The sequence below is a fragment of the Canis lupus genome, chromosome 37 (genome assembly GCF_048164855.1).
Source record: "Canis lupus baileyi chromosome 37, mCanLup2.hap1, whole genome shotgun sequence".
Classification (NCBI taxonomy): Eukaryota; Metazoa; Chordata; class Mammalia; order Carnivora; family Canidae; genus Canis; species Canis lupus.
This window is the reverse complement of record NC_132874.1, coordinates 3948340-3976316: the sequence shown is the minus strand read 5'-3', so window position 1 is coordinate 3976316 and position 27977 is coordinate 3948340. Positions and strand designations below refer to the sequence as shown.

General features: G+C 43.4%; 1 protein-coding gene across 11 annotated transcripts in view; it reads right to left on the bottom strand.

The window, feature by feature from the left end:
* The window catches only part of KIAA0319 (KIAA0319 ortholog), a 100871-nt gene that overhangs the window by 42223 nt on the left and 30671 nt on the right, over positions 1-27977 (bottom strand). For 9 of the 11 annotated variants that reach the window (XM_072813873.1, XM_072813870.1, XM_072813878.1 and 6 more), the window contains 4 exons: positions 20761-20919; positions 15071-15810; positions 3915-4104; positions 788-886 (listed from right to left, as the gene is read on the bottom strand). In XM_072813873.1, the coding sequence (XP_072669974.1) occupies positions 788-886; positions 3915-4104; positions 15071-15810; positions 20761-20815 (1084 nt within the window). In that variant the 5' untranslated portion in view covers positions 20816-20919. Of the gene's footprint in view, positions 1-449; positions 701-787; positions 887-3914; positions 4105-4260; positions 4359-15070; positions 15811-20760; positions 20920-27977 lie in introns of those variants that run through there. The other 2 variants (XM_072813879.1, XM_072813881.1) reach the window with 2 other exon arrangements.

Genomic DNA, 27977 nt, shown 5'->3' with positions numbered 1-27977 from the left:
TGCCTCAACTAACAGGATTAAAGGCAAATGCCAAATATCATCTCTGCTTAAATGTTGACCCATAGGTGATAGAGGGGAAAGCAAATGAGGGAATTAATCTGAACGAGAAACATTCAACGTTTTAAGAACGAATATACTTTAGGAAAGAATGCCTTTGGCTGCTCAGGGGAAGAATTCAAATGTTTGCTTCTGGACAAGCAGAAGAAAGGGCATTTTGAATGAGCACTGGGTGTTATACTATATGTTGGGAAATGGAACTCCAATAAAAAAATATACAAAAAAAATAAGTTAAAAAAAAAGAAAGGGCATTTTGAGCAACATATTTCGAAGAGCTGGTGCGAGGCATCCTGAGAACCTCAGAGCCCCGCTGTCAACACCAGAACATCTGTAAACAGAGCTTGGGGCACATGCCCCACGCCCTCTCTCCTCAGGGTAAAATCTTCCCACACCTTCTGGGTGACCACAGGTCAAACTCTGGAATGTGGAAACCTCTCCAGCTCTAACACATCCCTTGCTTTGCATCCTCAGAAATGCATGACCTTCCGTCCTGACCAATTACAGGATATGTCCTGTATTTCATTTCCCATACTCTTCCTCTAGTTTGAACTACTTCAGTGAGGTTTAAGGCTTAGGACCACCAAAGCCTCGCCACCACTCCCGACCCTTCAGTGGGGACCTCACACAGTGTTGTTCAAGTGAACCTGCGCAGTAAATAACCAGCAAAGACTGGCGAAGAGCAACCCAGCTACCTGGCCTCTGGTGTCACAAAGGAAAACCAAACCCTTACCTGCAGGTAGGGCTGACACAACAAAAGCCTTCAGCTCCACTTCATTTTCAGGTAAAGTCAGTATCAGGTTATCTCCAGCAGACACCACGAGCTCTTGTGCTATGAGTTGATTAGACATGGTACAGTCCTTTACACACAATAATGCTATTATATTACTGCCCCGTGATAGATTTGTTTTTAGGTAAGACAAAATAACATCTCTCTTTATAGTAGTTCTCCTCCCTCTGATTTTACCTAAGACACTTCTTTCCTCTGGCTAGTAACCTACCAAGACCCATATTATGCTGCAGGGCAAATTTCATAAATTTTAAGTCATCTGTGTGAGTTGACAAGGGGAAGAAAATCGCAATTTGGATTGACTGAGCACAGTGTTGGGTAATAAGGTTTTTGGAAGAACAGGTCGGGTACTATAAGTTGAGCCTCTTCTTTCTCTTACCATCAGTGCTTCTTGACTCCGTGGTATGTGCTACTTTCATTAAAAAATTGAGTGTAATCCTAAGTGTTTCTGTATCGTTAGTCACACACCACTCAGTTCTGTTAGCAGCCTCGTGAATTACCACTGATGGCCTCGCTCCTGGAAACTTTCCAAGAGAAAACCCAGTCAACCTCCATAAAAAGGCGATTTTAACTCAGGCGGCGGAGATATTCACTCTCATCAAAAGCACTTATCCACTATATCAGCACTCAGAACAAGGTTCATTTACCTCCTCCGTAAGCAGCAGAACACTGATGTATTATTCAATTGGCATGATGTAACTGGACATTAGCTTCACTTATAAAATACAATTGAGATATGTCAAGATATCACACAGATACCACACAGAGAAAAGCACTGAAGAGCTCCCATTCTGTTTTGTCTTAAAGCGGAGTGCTCCTCAGAGGTCTCGGCTACTTGGAGGTGTCAGGGGACCATGTGGCTGACTTACAACTGATCCTCTCCTTTCAGTACCCTGTCCTTCCAGAGCCTTCCTGGACCACCTGCAGGGGCCTCCTCGGCCTCTCTGGCTCCTCTTTCCCATTACTTCCATGGACTCTGTGCCCTGAAAGTCAGTAACCGTGGACGCAGAGGGGACACTGGTCCCAACCTATCATTTTATCCTAAGTGTTTCTGTATCATTAGTCACACACCACTCAGTTCTTTTAGCAGCCTCGTGAATTACCACTGATGGCCTCGATCCTGGAACCTTTCCAAGAGAAAACCCAGTCAACCTCCATAAAAAGGTGATTTTAACTCAGGCGGCGGAGACATTCACTCTCATCAAAAGCACTTTTCCGCTAAATCAGCACTCAGAACAAGGTTCAGATGAGGCAACTGAGCTCAGAAAGGCCAAGTAATTGCTCAAAGTTATATGAATAATTAGCAAAAATAGATCCACCAATATTTAATTTGATTTCAACAAACACACATAGCAGATGACACTATGCCAGGCTCGGTTCTAAGGACGTTAAAAAATGATTACTTCATCTAACCTTCTACTAATTCCATGCAGTAGGTCCTATTAGAACCCAAGGATCCTATATCCCAGGCTGGCTTCCTTTCCAAAATACCACACAGTTCTCTTCTGCCATTACCTTTCTCTGTACTCAAGCTTAGGGTAAAAGTAATTGAACAAGGCAGAGAGGGCTATCCCCAAAGCATGTCAACCATAGAATGGCTTTGGAAACAAGGTCTCTAGTACCTCCTTTATTAGTAAACCTAATGGGAGCTCATCAGTGCTCGTCATGATCTCTGCAACCCCTGGCTTCCTTCATGACATCTTTCTACCTGGAAGTATTCTTTCTATCCCTCAGTGCATGCCTCCTCTTGATGCCCTGCCTCTCTGGCAAGGCCACTCAGCCTGCCCCATAAGTTCCTTTGGGTCTCCCAGCTCCTTATGTAAAGACGTTCCCAATGATCCTCCTGAGGCCTCTCCCCAGCTCACCCATTGCCCTCCCTGGAAGGTCCCATGTGTGCCCTACACCCTCACTTATCACCTCTATGCTGATGACTCCTGATCCTTTATCTTCAGCCCATTGCTCATCTAATGTCCAGTCCCACACACTCATCTATCTCAGAGTCCCCTGTCATTGATCCTGCCATTGAGCCATTCATCAAATCCTAATGATTCCAGCCCCCAGACATCTCTTGAACGTTATTTCTCTCCATCCTTGCAACCACTCTCTCTAGTCCTTATGGATCTTCTTGTCTCCACTCAGCTCCATAGCTCCATATTATTTTCTTGAAAACACATCTGATCAGTTTGTTTTCCTGCTTAAAAATCATTCAGAGAGGGGCACCTGGGTGGCTCAGGGGTTGAGTGTCTGCCTTTGGCTCAGGGCATGATCCTGGGGTCCGGGGATCAAGTCCCACACTGGGTTCCCCACAGGGAACCTATTTCTCCCTCTACCTGTGTCTCTGCCTCTCTGTGTGTCTCTCATGAATAAATAAATAAAACCTTTAAAAATAAAATCATTCAGAGATTCTCTATACGTACCCAATAAAGCATAAACTCCTTAGCACAGACTGCAGATCTTTCAAAATCTTGTCCTGCTTACCACTCTAGATCCATACTTTGCCATTCCCTCTCACTCACATGATTTGTTCCAGCCACACTGACCTCCTAACGGCCCTCCCAAAATGTCACACAAGCCCTAGTACTTCTGTTCTCTTGCACAGTCAGTGGATGAGGTGATGGCTGGGAAATGCTGAGCCCTGTACTCAGTAAGTGTTCACTGAACAGAATTATCATTATGGTTATTACACACTGTGCTGCCTTGACCTGAACAACACACCGACCCCCATTTTTAATTGGCTTGCTGTATCCTGGCATTATCACCTCTGGAAAGGCTTTCCTGGCCTTCAGAAGGGTCAAGCTGGGTTTCTCCCTCCGCTCCCAGAGCAGCCTGTCCCAGCACTTACCACATGATACAAAAACCCCGTTATTCTCATTTCCTGCACTACAGATCACTGAGGGAAAAGACAATGTCTGTTCATCTATTCATTGCTGGTGTGGAGCACCATTTCTAGCACTGGGGAGAGGCTTGAAGATGTGCCTGGAGGGAATGAGCAAACTTTATAAAGTTGTAGCTACTCTACTCCATAGCATGATTTGTACTTTTCTCCCAGCTATACTGTTCTTATAGTTACCTGTCCCAGGAGCAGTGGGCGGAGATTCAGGTTGCTGGGATGGGGTAGGCTCAGCGGGGACGAGGCTAGCGGGAAGGGTCATGGCACCATGCTCTGGGTGCCACGTGGGGACTGTGACAGGTGGGTTCTCCTCTGTGGAGGCTGGGCTGAACTCCAGTCTGGCTAGAGGATCATAGGACAGCATGAGACCCTAGGAGATCAATCACAAAAACACATTGTTACCAAAAAAAAAAAAAAAAGCAAAAAATGGTTGACCTCGTTGAGCAACACAATGTCACTGACCTTTTACATAAATGAGATTTGTGGCATTCAAAATACCATATCTAGGGACGCTTGGGTGGCTTACCAATTGAGCGTCTGCCTTCGACTCAGGGAGTGATCCCAGAATCCCGGGATTGAGTCCCACATCAGGTGCTTTGCAAGGAGGCTGCTTCTTCCTCTGCCTGTGTCTCTGCCCTTCTCTATGTGTCTCTCATGAATAAATAATGAAAATCTTAAAAAAAAAAAAACAAAACCTCATATCTAGTATCACAAAACACTAGAAGTCTGGACCATCTCTCTCTTTTTTTAAGATTTATTTATTTATGAGAGAGAGAGCATGTGCACACACACATGAGTGTTGGGGGTGCAGAAGAAGGAGAGAGAATCTTAAGCAGACTCCACACTGAGCACAGAGCCTGAGGCAGGCCTGGACTCCAGAACCCTGAGATCATGACCTGAGCTAAAACCACGAGCTGGACACTTAACTAAGCCACCCAGGTGCCCCAAGACCACTCCTCTAAAATAATCTCTCTGCTACCCATTAAAAATTTAAGAAAACGGTGCACCTGGGTGGCTCATTGGTTGAGGGTCTGCCTTCAGCTCAGGTTGTGATCCCAGGGTCCTGGGATTGAGTCCCGTATCAGGCTCCCTGGAGGAAGCCTGCTTCTCCTCTGCCTATGTCTCTGCCTCTCTGTCTCAAATAAATAAATAAATAAATAAATAAATAAATAAATAAATAAATAAAATCTTAAAAAGAAAAAAGTAAGAAAATTGTAGGTTGGACAATTATAAGTGAACATACACATGCCATCACTTGAGATGAAAAGAGAAAATAACCGTAGTAAGCCCCCAAACTAGTAAATAAGACAAAAACTGAATCAATCAGATAATTCAACAACCAGGCTTCTAGAGTAAATGATATCTATTTGTACCCTCTACTGAGTATAAATTGTAGCAGGAAGTTAGAGTAACAGCCAACTTAGTGTTTTTGTTTTGTTTTTTAAAGATTTATTTCTTTATTTGAGGTGGAGTCGGGGCAGAGAGAGATGTGGAGAGAATCCCAAGCAAGCTCCATGGTCAGCTCGGAGCCTGATGCAGAGCTTGATCCCACAACCCTGAGATCAAAACCTGAGCCCAAATCAAGAGTCAGACATTTAACAGACTGAGCTGCCTAAGCACCACAGCCAACTTTAAGTTTTTAAATTGAGTATTCTGTGCCATAGAGGAAAGTCTCATAAAATGATAATAAAATGCTCTTCTGAGCCTCATCTGCCAGTGGGCCAGGTGAGTAAAAGTCATGCTCAGGACACAGGAGACCCAAGGGGGAAGGTGCCATGAGAAATCCATAGAAAGAAAGCTGTAAGTGAAATGTAAATCAGGGGATGCCTGGATGGCTCAGAGTTTGAGCACCTGCCCCTGGCTCAGGGCGTGATCTGCAGTCTCAGGGTCTCAGGATTGAATCCCACATCAGGCTCCCTCCCTAGAGCCTCCTTCTCCCTCTGCCTACATCTCTACCTCTCTCTCTCTCTCTCTCTCTCTCTGTGTCTTTCGTGAATAAATAAATAAAATCTTAAAAAAAAAAAAAAAACCTGGTAGTGGGTTATAGGAAAGGAAAAATAATTTTTCTTCTGCCCTTCTAGTTCTTTGGCTGAGACCACCACTCTCCAAATAAAAAGGCAGATTAACAGAAGGAAAACAAATTTAATCATGTGTATACAAATGTATGTGCAGGTGCTCCATAAAGATAGGAGATGCAGAGGAATGACCAAAACAAAATATTTAATATATTTTAGACAAAGAAACAATAGATTTGTGAAGAATTGATAAGACCTTTGTTTGAACTTCTGATAGTTAGTGGTGAAGAAGTAACAAGGTTATATAGTCTCCTCTCCCCCAAATCCCTGTCTCTGGTGACATGCCTCCCCTAAATCCCCTCCAGGTACAGGGAGGCTACCTTTCACATGAGAGACTGCTCTCCTGCTTTCCAGGGGACAACAGCAGATTATCCTTCCTGCACCGCTGTTTCTTAGGTGCCGTGTTTGGGGATGACAATCTGAACCCCTACAGCGTCTACCATAATTTTAAGATGCTTGGTTTCTTTGAGGTTTCAGACATCAAGGTTTGTAAAGTGCGTGCTGATATAGGAGACTTCACTGCATCTGTGCTGAGAACACTATGAGGTTCAGAATCCCTGCAAACCAGAGCTCCAGAACAGGTGTTTGCAACATATTATAGTGGAACCTCTGTAGAGGCTGCTTTGGGGCAAGCAACTTGAACATCAGAAACCTGAGAAAGGTAGCAGGACCCACAGTCACCCCAAACCCCTGTCGGCTGATATCCATAAGCCCTAGATGACCAATGGGCTACTTACACCCAAACACACATACCAAATGGGGAACACTGCATGCATCCCCCATGTCCTCACCTTCCCACATAACCAGCCCCCACCACTGCCTCATGGCAGTCCTCTCTGCTTTGCCATCCTGCCCGCTGCTCCCTTGCAGTGTATTCATACATTACTATCTCCTTTGTTCTGCCCTGGGTGAGTTCCTCCACCAACCATGCCACCGGCCTCCAGCCTATCTATATCAGCTTGCCCATTTGGTGGCCCCTCCCCTACCCATCCGATCAAGAGACCCCATAGCCTCTGTAAACTCCACAAGATAAACCAGATTTTTTAGTTTGAGAGCCTTGAAAAACTACTACCAAGATGAAATAAAAAATGGTCTACAGACAGTGGTAGGAAACATCAGAGTGCCTCTCCAAGGGTTCACAGCCACCAGGTCATGGCTGATGGGATGACGACTCCCCTCGTGCCTCCTGTGCAGACCACTTGCTTTCCCACTACGTGGCCTCTCTGGGTTGGAAGGGAATGCCAGGTCTCCACTCACCCTTGGGCCCTGCCTCCATGAGCTCCAGAGAGAGCTCCTCGCTGAGCTGTCAGTATGCAGGTCCTCCCTGACACACCCCACCCAGAGAACCTGGATCCCCCACGGAAGCCATGGGCACCCTCGCCCCCCATTTCAGCCTTCAGCTCACAGCCTGGCTTGGTCAACAAGAGTCTCAGATGCCTCCTTTCTTTTTTCTACTCTAACTACTCTAAAACAACTTATCAAAAGTCTGGTCTTGCCCACTTGAAAACAAAACTGTAGGAAACATCGTTTATCCTCTACAAATTTAATCTGGATTTGTTTCAAATTTCTTGACTGTGTCCTATTCAGTTTATTTTATGAATAATGCTATGTGTCTTTCTATGTACAGATATTTTTGTTCCTATTGAGTAAACTTAGAGGTTGAATGGCTGGGTTATATGCTAAGTCTATGTTTATCTTTTTTTTTTTAAGTTTTTGCTTTTTTTTTTTTTTTAATTTTTTAAAGAGAGAGCTTGGGTCGCTTGGGTGGCTCAGTGGTTGAGCATCTGCCTTCAGCTCAGGGCGTGATCCTGGAGTCCTGGGGTCCTGCGTTGGGCTCCCTGCTTCTCCCTCTGCCTGTGTCTCTGCCTCTCTCTCACTGTCTCTCATGAATAAATAAACAAAATCTTAAAAAAAAAAAAAAAAATAGAGCTTGCAAGAACAGGAGAGAAGGGGTAAGGGTGGAGGGGCAAAGGGAGAGGTCATCAGAATCCTAAGCACACTCTACCTCAAAGCAGAGCCCTGGGCGGGGCTGGATCTCATGACCCTGAGATCACGACCTGAGCCAAAATCAGGAGTCTGTTGCTCAAACAACTCGCTCAAACAACTGAGCCACCCAGGTACCCCAAGAATTTCATAAAATTTCTAGAACATAAAGAAAGCTTAGTATTAGTTATGATTTAATAATACTTCCCATGCCATTTAACACATCAAATGAGCCTAATTAGTTAACATCTCCCTTCTATAAAGAGGAAGAATAATTTTTGGCATGATTTTCCAGGGACACTGGAAAATCTGAGTTAATTTGAGGTAAAAAAGGGACGCCTGGGTGGCTCAGCAGTTGGGTGTCGGCCTTAGGCTCAGGGTGTGATCCCGGGGCCCAGGGATTGAGTCCCAAATTGGGCTCCCTGTGGAGCCTGCTTCTCCCTCTGCCTGTGTCTCTGCCTCTCTCTCTCTCTCTCTCTCTCTGTCTTTCATGAATAAATAAGTAAAATCTTAAAAAAAAAAATTGAGGTCAAAAGGATTGAGAACTTGATATTTGAAAGTTTGTCAGAAAATGTCAAAAGGCTTTAAAACACATTCAAATATTAAGTGAAGCAATACTTAGTAATCCATTTACCATAGTAGCAATTAAACGATTCCTAGGCAAATACAGAAAATTAAAAACAAAAACACCTTACCTCTTTTAATAGAGAGGATTTGGCTTTCTTAAGTAACCGAAACACCTGATCAGGAAATTATTTTGACAAGATACAAGATCTTTGTTTCTTTTACGCAGATTACTGAGAAAGGTAAAGGAAAACCTTTCATAATCTCTTATCAAGAGCAAGCCAAAAAAAAAAAAAAAGAGCAAGCCAGTCATCTAAGAAACCTTTGTCCTTTCAACAAAGAAAAAATCAAATTCTAATTTTGCACTAATTTTACTTAAGATATTAAAACTCATTTAATTAGATTCATTCTAATCTTAGTCCTGATCACAGATAAAATTCCCTGCCCTTTTATTTCTAGTAATACTCCTAGTAGCTTCTAATTTTAATCACATATATTATATTTTTAACCCTTTTCTCTAAATTTTTCATGAAAATGAAGAAAGCAATTACTAACTTTTACATTAGCATCCTGTTCTTTGCTTTATAACTTCTGGAAACATGGGCTTTCTCATAGAAAATTTCTTAGTGTGGGATAAAATTTACTTAGTAATAGACCAAAATACTTTAATCCTCCATGAAAGGAAGAAAAAATGGATAAACCTGTGTTCTGTAGTTAATGTTTCAGTATTTTACCTTATTAGGAAGTGATCTGGATGGTGGATAAATTTAACTTAATTCATCACTTAGCAAAACTTTAAGGCTTCAGGTTACAAAAAAAAAATTGGAGAAACTGTTTTAAAAATGCACCTAAAACCTTTTTACCTGATTTACATCTATTTAACTTACTTGTTCTTAACAAACTGTTTACATTACCTACAAAAACTTTATTAGATACTAGACAACATCAGTCATCATCCTGGGTTATTTTTCTAGCTGACGGAATTTGTTAACAGAGATGTCACAAGTTGGCTAGTTGATTAGTAAACCCAGCTGGAATTCTATTGCTGTTACCTCCAAAGATATGCCTGCTTTCAAGAAACCAACAAACATAAACTAGCTTTTATATTAAATATTTCCTAGTTCATGTAAACCTGAAAAACATTTGAGTTAGTTTCTATTATATTTAATTTAATTTATATAAGTGTAGGGGCGTCCGGGTGGCTCAGCTGGTTAAGCATCTGCCTTTGGCTTAGGTCATGATCCCTGGGTCTTGGGATCGAGCCGCGCATCAGGCTCCCTGCTTTGGGGGAAGCCTGTTTCTCTCTCCCTCTGCCTACGTCTGCCCCTACTTGCTTCCTCACTCTCCGTCAAATAAATAAAATAAAATAAAAAATGTATATAAGTGTTTGTTTAAGCTACTTAAATAGAACTCTTCTACAAATTAATTTGGGCATTGCCATCCAGAGATAGAAACTACCACACATTTATGACATACGTGTGCAAAGATACATATAAGCATAAAGACAGAAGCAGAGACTTCGTATGTGTTTTTTAAAGATTTTATTTATTTATTCATGAGAGACACAGACAGAGGCAGAGACCTAGGCAGAGGGAGAAGCATGCTCCATGCTGGGAGTCCGATGTGGGATTGGATCCCAGGACTCCAGGATCATGTCCTGGGCTGAAGGCAGACACTTAACCACTGAGCCACCCAGCGTCCCGTATGTTTTGTCTTAAAAATTTAGCCATTATTGGGCATCTGGCTGGCTCAATCAGTAGAGCATATGATTCTTGATCTCAGCCGGGCATGGAGCCTACTTAAAAATAAATGAGAGACGCCTAGGTAGCTGAATGTTGAGCATTTGGCTTCCGCTCAGGGCATGATCCCGGAGTCTAGGGATGGGGGGTTCAAGTCCCGCATGGTGCTCCCCGCAGGGAGCCTGCTTCTCCCTCTGCCTATGTCTCTGCCTCTCTCTCTGTGTGTGTCTCTCATGAATAAATAAATAACATCTTTTAAAAAAATGTGTGAATGAATACATATATATATATAAATAAATATTAGCCATGTGACAGGATAATATACATTCACTCACCATGAAGTAAAAAGGTAGAAAGATCTTTTGAAATTTAGGGCAATGAAACATCCTTTGGATTTTTATTTTGGATAAGTTAAGTTTATCTGCTCAGATGGCTAAAACTTTATCAATATTTGTAGAGAAATCACGTGATTTTTCATTGGCCCAAATTTCAAATGACCTTTCCCTCTTTTATTCTTCTGATAAACATTACCTCACCAAGGGTACCTGGGATGCTCAGTCTGTTAAGCTTCCAACTCTAGATTTGGGCTCAGGTAGTGATCTTAGGGGTCCTGAGACTGAGCTGCGTGTTGTGGGGCTTCGTGCTCTGTGAGGGGGTCTGGCTTGAGATTCTCTCTCCCTCTCCCTCTGCCTCTCCAGATCCTGCACATGCGGCCTCTCTCTCTCCATCTCATTCTCTCTCTCCCTCAAATAAACCTTAAAAAAAAAAAAAAAGAATACCTCACTGAAGTTTGTAGAACATTTGTATCTCAAAGAGACAGTGAAGGAATGTTCTTTTAGGAAGTTTTTAGTAAGGACAAACATATTTCTGGTAGCACTGAATTTTTATTTTTCTGTAGGGCCTACAGAGATCTGAGAGAGCTGACCCTGGTATAAACCTTACTTTGAGCCAGCTCCTGCTTTTTCCAGGATTCTACTACAGGTACTGAGTGGGTTTTAAAGTGGAGAGTATAGCTAAGGCACTTACCAGAATTTAGCAATGTTTTTTATTAATTTTAATTTTAGTTTCCCCTTGGCCATTTCAAGGGAATAAGTAAGAATTTACCCAAAAATCCCTCAGAGTCTTGTCAGCTCTGAAGGGGTCCATACAGGGATGTCTGTATGGATATCAAGTTGGCAGACTATTTATAGGCTTGGTTCACAGTCTTTTCAAAGTGCTCAGCTATGGTCATGAACAGTGGTCCCCCATCCTATTTTCTGCCTTTTTATCAATCCATTAATCTCAGAAGGTAATATATGTGTTAAAAACTTTGGAGGATCCTCCCTGGACTTAGGAAATTCTTTATGGCATCTAGATCAGCCTTTGAAAGAAGAAATGAAAAGTACCAGAAGAGGATACTATGACTTCAGTGGTCAGATTTTTAAATTATTTTTTAAAGATTTATTTATTTAGGGCAGCCCCAGGTGGCTCAGCGGTTTAGTGCCGCCTGCAGCCCAGGGTGTGATCCTGGAGACCGGGGATCGAGTCCCACATCAGGCTCCTTGCATGGAGACTGCTTCTCCCTCTGCCTGTGTCTCTGCCTCTCTCCCTCTCTCTCTGTGTGTTTCTCATAAATAAATAAATAAATAAATAAATAAATAAATAAATAAATAAATCTTTTTTTTAAAGATTTATTTATTTATTTGAGAGCAAGTGTGTGAGCAGAGAGGAGTGGAGAGAGAGGGACAAGGGGACTGCAGTGAGCGCAAAGCCCAACATGGGGCTCATTCTTAAGGTCCTGAGATCATGTCTGAGCTGAAATCAAGAATCGAATGGTTAACCAACTGAGCCACCCAGGCATCCGACTGGTGGTCTTATTTTGAAAGAGAACTGTTTAGAGACCCCTGGGTGGCTAAGGGATTGAGCTCTGCCTTTGGCTCAGGGTATGATCCCGGGGTTTTGGGGTTGGGTCCAGCATAGGGCTCTCTGTGGGGAACCTGCTTCTCCCTCTGCCTGGGTTTATGCCTCTCTCATGAATAAATAAATTAAAAATCTTAAGAAAAAGATAACTGTTTAATAATAATTCTTCAAGTGGAAAAGCAGTCCAGAAGATTGCCAGAATGGATGTTAGACCAAGGAGGGTAGAGGGGAAGCTGTGCACAGTCATGTCTGTCTCATAGTCTTTTGTTGTAGGGTACCTCTTATGTCGTTAATTTTCATATTAGTCTTTTAAAATGAGTCTTTTAATGAAGCTATTTGAGAATTTTGAAGGTTTTTGGAGACTTCCAAAAATAGGTATCCCCATTCTGCTTGTTTAACTTGGGAATCCTTGCTGCCAAGTGCACTTTTTTTTTTTTTAAGATTTTACTTATTTATTTGAGAGAGAGCGAGCGAGCGCACACAAGTAGGGGGAATGGCAGGCAGAAGAAGCAGGAGAAGCAGACTCCCAGCTGAGCAGGGATGCTGAGGCAGGACTCAATCCCAGGACTCTGGGATCATGACCTGAGTCCAAGGCAGACGTTTAAGTGAGGCAACTAGGCACCCCCATGTGCATTTTTAAAAAATATTTTATTTTATTCATGAGAGACACACAGATAGAGGCAGAGACACAGGCAGAGGGAGAAGCAGGCTCCATGCAGGGAGCCCGACGTGGGACTTGATCTCGGGTCTCCAGGATCACACCCTGGGCTGCAGGCGGCGCTAAACCACTGTGCCACCAGGGCTGCCCACCGTGTGCATTTTTTAAGTGATCTTATTTCACTGGAACATTTCTCATAATGGCCATTGTGATTCTAGGTTGTTTTAGTGAGATTTTGCCATATGTATAGATGTCTGTAGCTCGGGGACTGTAGTCCTTATGATGAGTGAGCAGAGAAGGCCAGCTGAGGACAAAACACAAGCTCACACCCTGCAAGCTCCACACCCCCACTTCTGGGTGGGGTCAGTGTGACACTCCTCCAGGAAACTCCCTACCTTGCTGAGAGAAAAACCACCTCCTCTAGAAGTTGCCAAGCCCTCCAGTATCCTTAGGTTCTCTTTAGCATATGAAAGCCCTTTTGAAATCTCTCTTTCCCTCCGCTCCTCCCCCAACTCCCAGGTATATCATCAGCCATCCCTCACAAGCCTGGATGGAGCAGCAGCTCTTTCTGCTGGCGGATCCTGCCCCTCACGCTTTCATAAAAACACCATTTTGCACCAAAGACGTCTCAAGAATTCTTTCTTGGTCATCGGATCCAGACCTCATTCCACCAACTGCATGAACATTCCAAAATTATATCACTTAGACTAAAATAAGCAGGTGTATCTAATGCTTTAGAATTTAGAGATCCAATTCTTTCAGCCACCCTTCATCTACAACAGAACGAGACAAGGAAGTGCACACCTTAATTTAGGGGTAGTAACCAGGTGCTATTACGGTGTCTTGGCCAAGAAAAGTCCTGTGCACACCTCCAAAATTTCCCAACGTGGAGCCAGGGACCGGGGAAGGGGTTGAGCCAAGCCAACCTCAACAAATGAGTCTGCAGCTGCCCCTGGGCCAGAACCACAGTAAGGGTTCCAGTCAAATGGGGGATTGTGGTTGAAACTGCCAGCAGTTCCTGATGTGGAGAACAAAGGCAAAAGAAATTTAGATAAAATTTAATGTCCTTACTTCTTGTAACCTCTGGACAAATACTTGAGGCTGCAACTAAAACATTCCTCTGGAAACTCCCAACTGTCTTAATGTTAATCCTTTGCCAGAGGCAAACAGCAACTTTATCTTGACAACAGCTAGACCTCCAGGATCTTCTAAATCTTCTTTAACATATGAAAATCCTTTTGAAAACTCCTTTGTCTCTACTCTGCGATTTAAAAGTAACTAATTCCTCCACACAATCCCAGGGCAGCTCTTTCTGCCCAAGGGTACTGTCCCTGGGAGCTTTAATAAAACCACCTTTTTTGCACTGAGAATGTCTCAAGAATTCTGTGTTGACTGTTCACTCTCTGGCCCCACATAAAATCATTTGTTCCCACGGTGGAGATAATGACTCCAAACAAACGGGAAACTCTGGAAAGCAAGAGATCCAGAGCTCATTGCAAGGAAAGCAGAGGCCAAGCAGAACCTAGGGGAGCGTTCCTAGGGCAAAGGCGAGAAAGAACGCAGAAAGGGGTTCTCGGTGCCACGGCTGTGTTTCAGCTGTGTTTCTGGTCACCTGGAATGCCTTAGCAGTGTACTTCACATCCCACTGTGACTGCTGCCAAATCTGTTAATTCACAATTCTGGCTCCCGGCTTGCTCAGGATCAATGACTACTGATGTCAGGATTGTGAGTTCAAGCCCCATACTGGGTGTAGAGATTACATAAAAATAAAGTCTTAAAAGAAAACCCCACAATAATTCAACTGACTCGGTTTTTGAGATCTAATTGGCCTTTTTTGAATCAATTGAACCATTTTCATGAATCGGGCAGCACCCTATAGAAAGGACCTCCACTGGGCTAGGGAAAGGAAAAGTTTTTCAGCACAAGATAAAGCAACTGTAAACAACAAAAAAGGATTATTTCCAGGAAGGTCACCTCCCTTTGGGGAACTAAATGGTCTCATTCATGGATGACCTCACAGGTGCAGGCTGGGAAGTTCCAGAATGATCCATTAATACTACCTCTCTGGGGAAGGTTGATTTGCAAGCCCTGGTTTGAGGAAGTGGGCCTAGCACAGGTGACTCCACCAGGAGCCTGTGGGTCTTCTTTGTAAAGGTGCGCTGTGCAGATGGGCCAGCTCCCCTGAAATACTGGGAGAGGCACCCGAGGGAGCAGTGCTAAGTCATCACCAGGTGGCTGACTTGTGAGGGCAGAAACGCTGTTCGTTCTTTCCCACAGTGTGGCCCTGACAGCTCGGCAGAGAAGGAGGTGTGGTGTCACCTGGCAGCTCTGAGGGCTGCCCTCCTAGGCCTCAGACCTCCAGCCCCACACAGGCCCTCCCATCTGGCCCCAGCCCCAGTCTCCAGCAATCAGGCCCACCTCTTCTCCAGAGCTGCTGCTGGGCTGTTCCTGGAGCGGAAAAGTCTCCTTTCCCCGCACCTCTCCTGAGGGTGGACTTGTGACCAACGACCTGCTCTCTGAGGTGTGTTTCAGGGCCGGAATCCAGGCCGACCCATTCGGCTGACGGGGCGCGGGCTCCCCCTGCTTCTCTGCGGCTGTCGGACGGCTGTGTCCAGTGGAGGAGGTGCTGCCCGCCGGGCCTCCGGAGTGCACGTCCCCACGGGGGTCCTGGGCTCTCCCTCTAGGCTCCTGCTGCCGGTGGGGCTGGACAAGGTCTAGTTCGGGCTCCCTGTAGTCCGCCAAGTACCTGGCCGGCTCCTCGGGGGCCTGCTCCTTGCCTAGGAAGGGCAAGTCTTTTCTGATGTCCTCCGGAGAGTCCCCCCAGAGTCCCGAGGGAGAGCCCCTGGCCTGCAGCATCCTCTCCCCGTAGTCCAGCAGTTGTGTTGGCCTCGGGGCTGGCCTGAGCACAAAGGTGAGGTGCGACCTCACCGAGCCGGTCTTCTGGGGCTCGCAGTTCTCAGGGCGTGGGCAGCTCAACAGGTAGCAGCGGCCTTCAAACCACCAGGCCAGGTCACAGCTGGCCACATCACAGCATGCGGCCGTGCAGTCTGCCACGGGGGTGGGCTGTGGCACCCGCATGATTCTGGTTGTTGCCAGGTTGGGTGAGACAATGGCATTGTCGAACGTCCTCCCCTCGCTGCATCGGCTCCGGGCGCAACCTGCAAACAGCGCAGCCTCCAATGAGGAACAAAACCACCAGCAGTTTGCACAGACATGCCCTGTGCTATCTTACAATCCCTCTCTCCCCACATGGGTCGGACACTGGTCCTCCCATCCTTCCACCCCTGCCCCACTATCCTGACATTCCTTCCCCTGCCCACCTTCCACCTGCCTCTTCATGTCCTTTCACTTAGCACAGAAGCATTCTTCTCCATCTGTGTACTACTTCTACGTTACTGATAACATGTTGCTCCTCACCCAAAATTCAGTCACAAAGGTTTGCTTTAGGAACATCGTATCACCGCTTCTGTTAAGCCGATTTTTTTTTTTTTAATTTCACAGGTTATTCTGAAGATAGGCCAATCAACGGGGAAAACATCAAAGGGGAAAACATCAAAGGAGAGAAAAACTTGTCTGCAGGACAGCTCTAGAACAACTAGCTTTAATCAGATTCCAAATAGCCACCAGTGTCTCCACTGGGCAAACAGGGCAGGTGTGAGGGTGGAGCTCCCCTGCAGACACCCAGTGGTGCAGGGCCACAAAACAACGTCAGTCCACGACAAAATGAGAGAAATCGAGACTTTCAGGACCTTCTGCTGCAGTCTGTCATTTCCTGAAATCCAAGGGCAGTCACTTTTCTTCTTTATTTGTTGGTGGAGATCTCCTTCCTACTGAAGGCTCATCACTGACAATGTTTTGAAATTACTGTTACTTTCCTCCTACTGACAGAGGGCACTTCTAACTGGAGGTAAGAGAAATGGTTAAATATGGCATAGGAGTCATCTTTATTTTTACCTGTATACACATGATCATCGTTATAAATTTTTAAGAATTGTTCGATGACAAACACTTACTTACTCAATAGGAAAGTCTGATTGGCCCAATATAATAAGAATTACATGTAATAGATATGCACCTTTCCAAATGAATAAGCTTGCAACCAACTATTTTAATTCAACTGAAATGACAGTTTCTCAAATGTAAATCTACCTAATACTTTTAGCCTTTTACTTTATAACAACAAGCTTAATCTTGGATATGGGTGGAGGGGAGAACCCTCCAGCTGTACATAAAAAAGTAGTGTCTCCAATTAAAACCAAGAGATGGGGCAGCCCCGGTGGCGCAGTGGTTTAGCGCAGCCTGCAGCCCAGGGTGTGATCCTGGAGACCCGGGATTGAGTCCCACGTCGGGCTCCCTCCCTGCATGGAGTCTGCTTCTCCCTCTGCCTATGTCTCTGCCCCCCTCTCTCTCTCTGTCTCTCATGAATAAACAAATAAAAATTTTTAAAAATAAAAATAAATAAATAAATAAATAAAAATAAAACCAAGAGATGATGAAGGATATATCTTGGACTCTCCCCCTCTGCTCTCAAAAATGTTGCCTATATTTGTAAAGATACCACCACATCCCTGAGTGGCCTTTAAATGAAGACCCAAGCTAGAAATTTCTTTCAAACACACATGGTGGGATGTGCTTTAAATTCCCTTGAAAAACTGTTAGGTCATCTTTTGGACAGTGTGATGTATAGAAACTGCCATATTTCATTTCTGGCGTTGGCCACAAAGCAGCTCAAAAGCCAACTTGTAAAACTGTCAGAAACCACTGTACAGGGACACCTGGGTGGCTCAGTGGTTGGGCGTCTGCCTTGGGGCCAGGGGATCAGTCCCACATTGGGCTCCCCGCATGGATCCTGCTTCTCCCTCTGCCCTGTGTCTTTCTGCCTCTTTCTCTCTGTGTCTCTCATGAATAAATAAATAAAATCTTAAAAAGAAGAAGAAACCACTGTACAGAAAGAAGCTTGTGATCCTGAAGCAAGCAAATTGTTTCAGTGGCCAAGGAGATCTTTCCACGGCAGAAGCCTTCATTCAGGTAGAGACTTCCACATATTTCTGGGGTAGATCAATCCTTTGTTCTGCAAAAAATCACCTAAATGGTCCATTTGGACTGACGTACCATATGCAGAGATCTCAAACAAAGAAGTCTGAGAAGGTTTCCAACAACTCACCCATTCTTCTGTGAGCCAACTTGCCATAATTACTTCAGACTCTATCAGACTCCTTCAACAAAGCTCTCAAAGAGACCAGAGGACACTCACCCATGTTTGTACCTTCTACATAGTCCCAGCCCAATCTGTGAACATAGTGTGGAGGCCGAAAAAATTAGGGCCATTCCACTTTAAGTTCAGCGTTAGCACACGGTCCAGCCATCCCAGGCCCCTGTGAATAAGAGCTGAAATTTACCTTTACTTCAGTTACAGGAAAAAAACAGCTTAGAGCTTAACGCCCTAGAAAGTCCTATATTAGAATGAGAACAGAGCCCAAGCCAGTGCCAGGAAGCCCCATATTAGAATGAGAATAGAGCTCAACTCCCTTGAAAGCCCCATATCAGAATGTAAACAGAACTTGAGAAATTCCTCCACTCCTTCTGGAGGTCCCCTAGACCAGCCCTTAAAAGCTGGAACCCACCTCGGGGGTCCAAGTCCCTGCTTCGCTGTGTCGCTGTGTCGGGTGTACTTGGACCCAAGCTTGAGCTTGTAAATAAACCCTCGTGTGTTTGCATCGGTGTCGACTCCTTGCTGGTTTCTTGGATTCGCAATCTTGGGCACAACAATAGTAGGCACTCCATGATTGTTGATAAATCAATGAAATCATTGGTTAACATTTTGTCAAAGGTAAAGAAGACAGAGAGGGAAGACAGGCAAGCTACAAATAAGCTTACTAATAAAGAAATTAAGAATTTAAATAATTAATTTATATGAAGAATTTATGTTTTTGAAAGGGAGAGACCTGGAGCACAAGGGAAGAGAAGCAGAGGGAGAGGGAGAAGCAGAATTCCCACTGAGCAAGGAGCCCTACACAGGGTTTGATCCCAGGACCCTGAGATCATGACCTGAGCAGAAGGCAGATGCCTAACTGACTGAACCACTCAGATGCCCCAGGAATTTTTTTTTTTAAGATTTTATTTATTTGTTCATGAGAGACACACAGAGAGAGGCAGAGGGAGAAGTAGGCTCCCTGCAGGGAGCCCAATGTGGGACTGGATCCCGGGAACCAGGGATCACAACCTGAGCCAAAGGCAGATACTCAACCACTGAGCCACCCAGGTGCCTTACCCCAGGAATTTTTTTTTTTAAGATTTTATTTATTTATTCATGAGATACACACACACAGAGAGAGAGAGGCAGAGATATAGACAGAGGGAGAAACAGGCTCTATGCAGGGAGCAGCAGACCTGGGACTCAATCTGGGGTTTCCAGGATCAGGCCCCAGGCTAAAGGTGGTGGTAAACCGCTGAGCCACCTGGGCTGCCCCAGGAATTTTTATTTTTATTTATTTTATTTTATTTTTAAAGGCTTCTTTTTTTTTTAAGATTTTTATATATTTATTCATGAGAGACATATAGAGAGAGAGGCAGAGACACAGGCAGAGGGAGAAGCAGGCTCCATGCAGGGAGCCTGACGTGGGATCCCAGGTCTCCAGGATCAGGCCCTGGGCTGAAGGCAGTGAGTGCTAAACCGCTGAGCCACCCGGGCCGCCCAGGAATTTTTAATTAATGGAAAAATCACAAGAAAAATCACAAAAGGAATGAAAAAGTAGGGATTTAAAAGGAAAAAAAAAAGAATACTCAAACATTAGTACAGTAGGGGGATTGGCAGGGCTTTTTCAGCAATAGAACTCTCTGAAGTGGCTCCTGTGTACTCAACAGTGCTTATAATTTAGCTGCTTCAGACACTTGAGCCACAACTGCTAGGCCTTCTGGTGCAGTATGTCTGGATGCAGAGAAAACTGCATTTTAACAAAGGTCACTGTTAGGGTTAAAAAGAAATGTGGAAAAAAAAAAAAGAAATGGGTCCCAAACAGAATTACTTACGTGAAGCCCCACTGATATTGCAACTGCAGATCCAGCCTCTTCCAGGAGCACAATCTAATCAGTCAGGAGTGTCCTGATCCTACTCCTGAGGTCTTCTGCATAAGATTCCCTGCCTTCCCAGGAAGATGACCTTGCCTCCTTCTGCCTATAAAATTCTGACATTTTGTACAGCTCCTTAGAGCTCCCTTCTACCTTCTAGATGGAATGCTGCCCAATTCAGGAATCCTTGAGTAAAGCTAACTAGACCCTTAAATTTACTCAGTTGAATTTCTGTTTTGTTTTAACACAGGTAAGCCTCACTACACTCTGATAATCCACGACATAAAATCAGTTTTCCTGGCCATACCTCCATCCTCAGTCCTTGGTAAGTTCAAAGGGGCCCTAACTGGTCTAGCCAGGAAACAGATCACCAGCACTGCTTCTCACAAGTGATTTCCTATCATGGTTATGTCCACAGTAAGCAAGCAGAATATATGAAAATAAAGATTTATGATATAAGAGACTGTGGTCATTTGCTTTCCAAAAAAGATCGGCTAAGTAATCATTCATTTTAAATAAATACATTAAGTTTTTCTAGTATATATAAAATGTGACTTTATCTTTTCAAAACTCATTAATAATAAAAACCTATTTAAATTCCTGTTTCCAGAAAACCACTTGCACATGCGGTCTGCCTTCATGCCAAAATATGTAGGGAAATGTAATGTAAATATGCAAAATAATTCTGTTGGAAAGCAAATACACTTCATTTCAGGTTGATCATGAGTTACTGTTGTTGTAAATTAGTTTCAGAGGCAGAGGTCAGTGATTCATCAGTCTCATATTACACCCAGTGCTCATCCCATCACATGCCCTCCTTCATGCCCATCACCCAGTTACCCCATCCCCCGACCTTCCTCCCCTCCAGCTACCCTCAGTTTGTTAAAAGTCTCTTATAGTTTGTCTCCCTCTCTGATTTCATCTTATTTTTTCTCTCCCTTCCCCTAGGTTCATCTGTTTTGTTTCTGATCTGAGTTGTTTAAGCCAAAGATGGGAAGCTCATGTGTGATGCTCGCATCTCCAGGGCAATGGTTTCCTACCTGCAACAGTCACCAGCAGCAGCAATGAAGAGAGCACACTGGTGGGGGATGTCATTCTGTCACACAGTGGACGGAGTCTGCTGCCAAGGAGACCCTTCTAAGGCCTCTGGTGCAGGCGTCCTTTGATGTTTCTTAGGAACCAGATTTGGATTCAGGAACCTCAAAGGAAAATCAGAAAGCAAACAGGAAGGAAGAGAAAGAATAGGTAAATGAGGCAACATATAAAATTATTTCTATCATTTATTCATGTCACTTGGAAGCATGTCCTTGTTAACACCACGGGGCCATATCCCAGGCACACTAAGTTTGTTCAAACAGAAAGTACAGTTCCTGAGAAAGCTTTCACGCTTTTGTAGGGGCCAAGGGTAGGCAGCCCCCAAATGGGCCACTTTGGCATGAACAGTATTTTCAGTTAAAAGCAAGTCAAACCCAGCAGATTCAGGAAAAGTACCAGGAAGAGAGTTATTTGTTTGTTTGTTTATTTATTTATTTGAGAGAGAAAGAGAGCACACACATGCGTGAGTGAGCAGGGAGACAGGGCAGAGGGAGAAGGAGAGAATCTCAAACAGACTCCCCCAAGCATGGAGCCTGATGTGGGGCTTGATCCCACAACCCTGAAATCATGACATGAGCTGAAATCAGGAGTCTAATGCTCAACGGACTGAGCCACACATGTAGCCCAGGAAGAGAGTTATTAACAAAGATCCCCCTTTACCTAAGAAATTTCTCTATGTAATAGGGCACTTGTGTTTCCCAAACACCTCCTTTCACCTTCTTACTAGTAGTCTTTCTCCTGTTGGTATCCTCAGGCCCCTAGCCCTCTCTTTAGCTCATCATCATATAAGGCTCACATTGCCTGACTGTCTTTGGAATTTCCATGTCTGTATGGATTCCCCATACTTACACTATTAAATTTGATTTCCTCCTTTTAATCTGTTCCTGTCAATCTGACTCTGAGTCCAGCTGGAAGGATCTTTTTTTTTTTTTTTTCAGCTGGAAGGATCTTGAAGGACAGAGGAAATTCTTCATCCCCAACACCTACTTCCCTTGCAAACCAAATCCATGAAATAAGATGAAATCAATCATACTACTCTATTTCCTCAATTCTAGCAGGTACATAACAAGTCCAGACCTTCTAGTGTCAGCTAGTCCTCTTGCTCATAGACTCCAACAATTAAAGCCAGAAGCAGACAAGACCCCTTAACTGATACTCTACTCAAAACCCATTGTTCTTATTTCTGCATTGATGAAGGCATTGATGAAGATGTTTTGCAATGACTGGAACATCCCAATCACCAGGCCAGAAAGGCCCTACTAGTGATGGAATGCCTATAAGTCTGTACTCCCACATGTCCCCTTCCCTGCCCATAATCCTGTGCTGAACATCTTCCAACCCCCATCTATGATCACGTGCTCTCTGCCTACTGTCTTGAATGTACCTCCCGAACCTCTCCTTACAAACTCTAGGTGTCTGTCTTGCTGGTAGAGAGGTCAGTTGTTAGCAAGTTTTATAGAACAAGAAGGGGAGCAGAATTTGTCACTCAAAGTATACCACTTTGGCATGAAGATTATTTTGAGCTAAAGGTAATCAATACCCAGCAGATTAAGGAAAAATTCTATACCTCCCCCTCAACTGCTTACACTTACTTTGAAATAACTCAAATCCTGAGAATGCCTCCTGTTCAACTTTCACTGACACTTCTGTCACTGACAACTTAGAATGAGCCTGCTGTCCACCCTGCAACCATCATTGGCCCTGGGCTCAGGGGAGGCAGAAGAAGGACTAAAAGGATCTAGTGTTACTGAGTTGACATAGACTAAGAGACCAGAAAGGAGTGAAGATGACCAAGGTAAAGTCAGGAGGTTGCTATAATACTTCTCTGTGCACAGTAACAGAGGCCATCAGAACACTAACTTCTAAGGTAAAGTGGGGAATGTCAACATTCAGTAAGAGCCCCCATAAGCTTCCTTCCTAAGACCCCGAAAAGAAAACCTACTGGTGCACATAATTTGCCACCAATAACTTCCTTTCACTCTAGCACTGAAAGTGTGGTTTGAGATAACAAGTGGATAGAAGGGAAGATTGACCATCTCTCATCTGCAGTAATTGACCACAGTACCCAAAAGGCCAGAGAGAGCAGCTGGGTATCCAGTACTAGCATTCAGTCAGCTGACCGGAATGCTGCTCCAGAATAGCAATGCTGCTGTTAGCGAGGGACAGTCAGTCCATCATCCCATGGAAAGAGATCAGCCCTCTACCATACCATTGGTTACATTTGGCCAAATTAAGAAAAGACACCTCGCTGGGCAAAAAGCACTCCAAAAGTACACAGCTTGGCAAACAGACTGGCAAACAGTACAAACCCATACACCATTACATTTCCAACCCCTCAGCACTCTGTCAGATACCCTTGTGCAATGTACTGTCAGCAACTCATTGTCATTTCCCAGTGCAAACTTACAGTGCTCAGTTAACAAGGGGTTTCCTAGTGTCAGTTCCATAGTTAAGGTTCTTTATTCAGTACATTATTTTTTTAAATTCTTTATTTATTTATTTATTTTTTAATTTATGATAGTCACACAGACTGTGAGAGAGAGAGAGAGGCAGAGACACAGGCAGAGGGAGAAACAGGCTCCATGCACTGGGAGCCCGACGTGGGATTCGATCCTGGGTCTCCAGGATCGCGCCCTGGGCCAAAGGCAGGCGCTAAACCACTGCGCCACCCAGGGATCCCTATTCAGTACATTAATACGAGTAAACAGTGGCCCTCCATTTATCCAACATTAATATGCATATGGACCAGATGTTACCAAAAGTCTTTTAGCTCTAATAGTTTATAAGTTTTGTATTTTTAAGTACATGGGTAGTACTTTGTAAGTTATGTTTTTTGTTCTTTTTTTAAAAGGTTTTATTTATTTATTCATGAGAGACACAGAGAGAGAGACAGAGAGAGAGGCAGAGACACAGGCAGAGCCAGCCCCATGCAGGGAACCTGACTCAGGACTCGATCCCAGGATCACACCTTCGATCCCAGGATCACACCCCAGGCCAAAGGCGGCGCTAAACTGCTGGGCCACCGGGACTGCCCTTAAGTTATGTTTTGACATATTTTCCTACTTGATCATCATAACAAATCTCTCTGAAACAGTTCTTACTATTCCCATTTCCTCTCCATGAAAGGAAACCAAGCTTCAGAGTCAGATCTCAAGCTCTCCCTGCAGCAGCCCCTGTCCATTTCTATGGCTCTGGGACATAAGCACATTCTATTCTGGGTTCCTTAACAAGATCTCTCTTACTTGTTCAGTCTCTGAATTGCCATTTCTCTTGATAAGGGTCATGCTCTTTCCTGCTGCTTGCCTTCTGCCCACCTTGCTGTTGTTTCATGTCTTCAGTAAAGGGAAAGAAAAATACTAAAGAATTCACATAGAAAGCCTGTCTACCTTCAAAAAAATTTTTCCATCAAATGTAAAGTTGTGTCTGCATGATAAAATAGGACTTTTAAAATAAGGCTTAACAAGTTCAAAACGTTATAAATAGTACAAACCCATACACCATTACATAAACTCTTCATGGATCAACTTTACACATGTAAAGATCTGAAAGAAATGCCCCTTTCAAGGTGAAGACTAATGAGAATAACTTTTCTCTTCCTTTTCATATTTTTTCCTCTTCCTTACCTGTATTTTCTTTCTCTTTTCCTAAACTGAGCACATCTTACTTTGCATTAATAAAATACAATTATAATTTTCCTTTTTAAAGAAGGCTTAGGGTATTTCAACATGGTCATTCTAACATGCCAGCTATTTAAAAAGTTACCAGTGCCTGGGTGGTTCAGTCGGTTAAGTGTCTGCCTTTGGCTCAGGTCAGGATGCAGGTTCCTGGAATCAAGCCCCATGTCGGGCTCCCTGTTCATGGGGACTTTGTTTCTTCTTCTCCTCCCCATTCATGCTCTCTCTCTCTCTCTCTCAAATCAATAAACAAAATCTTAAAAAAAAGGAAAAAGTTACCAACTGGTATGTACGATAGATATTTTTTTCTTTTTTTTTAAGGTTTTATCTTTAAGTAATCTCTGCACCCAACATGGACCTTGAACTTACAACCCCAAGATCAAGAACTGCATGCTCAAAAAAAAAAAAGAACTGCATGCTCTACTGACTGGGCCAGCCAAGAGTCCCTAGAGTAGAAATTTCTGATTCCTGGCATTTCTGGCCTGATTCTGTTCTTAAACCTCCCTCCTCCTCTGAGTATATTATTGTTCATGATCCCTAGACCATCCTGGAACCCTTGCTCCAATAGCATTCTTTCTCTTTTGATTATAGTGCTCATTCAGAGATGAGGTAAGCAGGGCTTAGGACTAGGATCAGAGAATGAATGAGATGTAGGAATGGGGTGAGCCCAGGTGTGGGCAAAGTACAAAAATGTACTCATCAAGCAATAATGGAGCACTCCTTGTGCTAAGACCTGGACAAGAAAGGGATCATGATGATCCTCTTTCAAGGATGCAGAGAGAGGCTCAAGGATAAGGTGAGGGTGACCATGGCCAAGACTGCTCCTTGTCTATGCAGTGAACATTCCGCTCTTATTCCTTAGTAATAAGACTCAGTTTATTTGGAGCACCAGGGTACCCAGCTAGAAGACTACATTTCCAACCCCATCTACTCTGTCTATAGCTTAGTGAGGTCATGTGATTCCATTTTGTTGGATCACATATAAAAGCAACTGTTGGATAGGACTCATAGGGAAACCTCCTTTTGACTTCCCCTCCTCTTTCCATCTTGCTGCTGCCTCGAAAGGGCATGAGGGCTGGTACCCCAGCAGCGATCTGCAACCATGAAGAAGCCTCGACATGGAGTTACTGGAGCAGCCCTGGGCTGCCAACCTTTGAGTTTTTCTGAGGAGGAAATAAACTTTCATCTCATTTAAGCCACTGCCTATCTTGAACTTTCTATTATAAGGACCTAGATGCCATTTTACTTAATAGGTAACATTACTTAAAGCAATTTTTGTTGTTATTGTTCAGCTTATGGGCTATAAAATGCTTAGGTTCAGATAAGCTCACAGCAGAGACATAGTAAGTCACAGCTACTTTATGGAATGTCAAATGACAAAAATAATACAATACAGTCACAAGTTTGCGGTCCTTTATTCAAGAAAACAAAACAAAACAAAACAATGTATAGATTGGAGAAGTACAGTGACTCACAAGCAATGGAGCATTCTTCCTGAGAAATTTTAGGCAAGAACCAGTTAAAAAAAAAATTTTTTTAAGATTTTATTTATTCACAAGAGACACGGAGAGACAGGCAGAGACATGGGTAGAGGGAGAAAGCAGGCTCCCCATGGGGAGCCTGATGCAGGACTCTGGGACCCTGGAATCACGACCTGAGCCAAAGGCAGATGCTCAACCACTGAACCACCCAAGTGCCCCAAGACCCAGTTTTATTGAGCATTAGAAGCAGCAATGAATAAAAGGGCATGAGAGCTTGGAAGGTTGTCTGGGAGGTCCGGCATCTTTGTCCAAGGCTAGCAGGCCCTATTTTCTAGGGTAATTTAAGTTAGCCAAAGCTGACTTACAGGATTTCCATTTGCATATGTTAGTATTCCTTGACAGGTGTTTCCCATAACTCAGAGTTAAATCTGTGATGTGGGCTGGTTCAGGACACCAGCCTCCATTTTCTGGGTCCCAATACATGAATTAACTTCATCAGAAGATTTCAAATACTATATAAGACCAAACCTTTATGAGAATTCAGTAATTTTTTAAAGTGGCTGATAAGGCCAAGAATTCTGAAACCACTTATATGCAAGCTAGCATATACTTCCTTATGGGGGCAATTAATTTTTTCAGGTATACGTATATTTTCTCTCCAACTAAATTATAAACTTCTTGAGGAAAAAGATCAATCTTAAAATATAAGTTGATATAATTTGACTTCTGGTTTACAAATTTCTCACCCATTAACATTAATGATTTTAGTTTTTAAAAAAGCTAATGTGGGCAGTCCCGGTGGCTCAGCGGTTTAGCGCCCAGGATCAGCCCAGGGCATGATCCTGGAGACCCGGGATTGAGTCCCACATCAGGCTCCCTGCATGGAGACTGCTTCTCCCTCTGCCTGTGTCTCTGCCACCGGCCCCCCCGCCGTCTGTCTCTCATGAATAAATAAATAAAAATCTAAAAAAACAAATAAAAATAAAAAAGCTAATGTTTACTATAAGCACACATTTTAAATGAAAATATGAAGAATTTAGGAAAACCACTTAAGTGATAGAGGATTTCAAGACTGCTGGTATGCATGACAGACAACTTTGTATTCCCCCACTGTAAACAGATGACTGTATAGTAGAAAGAAGACACCTGTCTATTTTTAAACCTCAAGGACCAAATGATTAAATTAAAAATAGAAGATTAAGGTATGTCTCATATTTCTTAGGATTTTTACCATTCACAACAACTTTTAGAAGAAATAATGGGAGAATATAGGAACAAGAAAAGAACATAAATGATACAACAGAAAAGTATAGCAACAACAACAAACAAAAAATAATGAAAAAAAGAAGAGCTATGAATAAATTCACCAAGATATGTTCATTTTAAGACTTAAAAATGGGAAGTTGTGAGAAACACAAGAAATAAATGGAGAAAAACATGAATAAATGTTTTTGGATAGAGAGGCTCAACATCAGAAACGTCAATTTTTCCTAAGTCAACCTATACACTTCCATGTTCCCAATAAAAATGATGCTGGTAGAAATTTTAATTGGAGGAATAGAAAACTAGATAAAACTGATCACAAAGTTTACATGGACGAATAAACAAGAAGGGGAGGCAAGAATTTTTTGAAACAGAAGAGAAATAAGGCAAAATTATTCCTACCAGACAGTGAAACATGTTATAAGGTGACAGTCATTAAAACAGATGGTATAAGTGCAAAAGTAGATCACTGAATATTCAATAAGTAGGTCCAAATATTTACAAGACTAAAAGAAATTATTAAAAATGGCATCTCGGGATCCCTGGGTGGTGCAGCGGTTTGGCGCCTGCCTTTGGCCCAGGGCGCGATCCTGGAGACCCAAGATCGAATCCCACGTCGGGCTCCCAGTGCATGAAGCCTGCTTCTCCCTCTGCCTGTGTCTCTGCCTCTCTCTCTCTCTCTCTCTCTCTGTGACTATCATAAATAAATTTTTTAAAAAATTTAAAAAATAAATAAATAAAAAT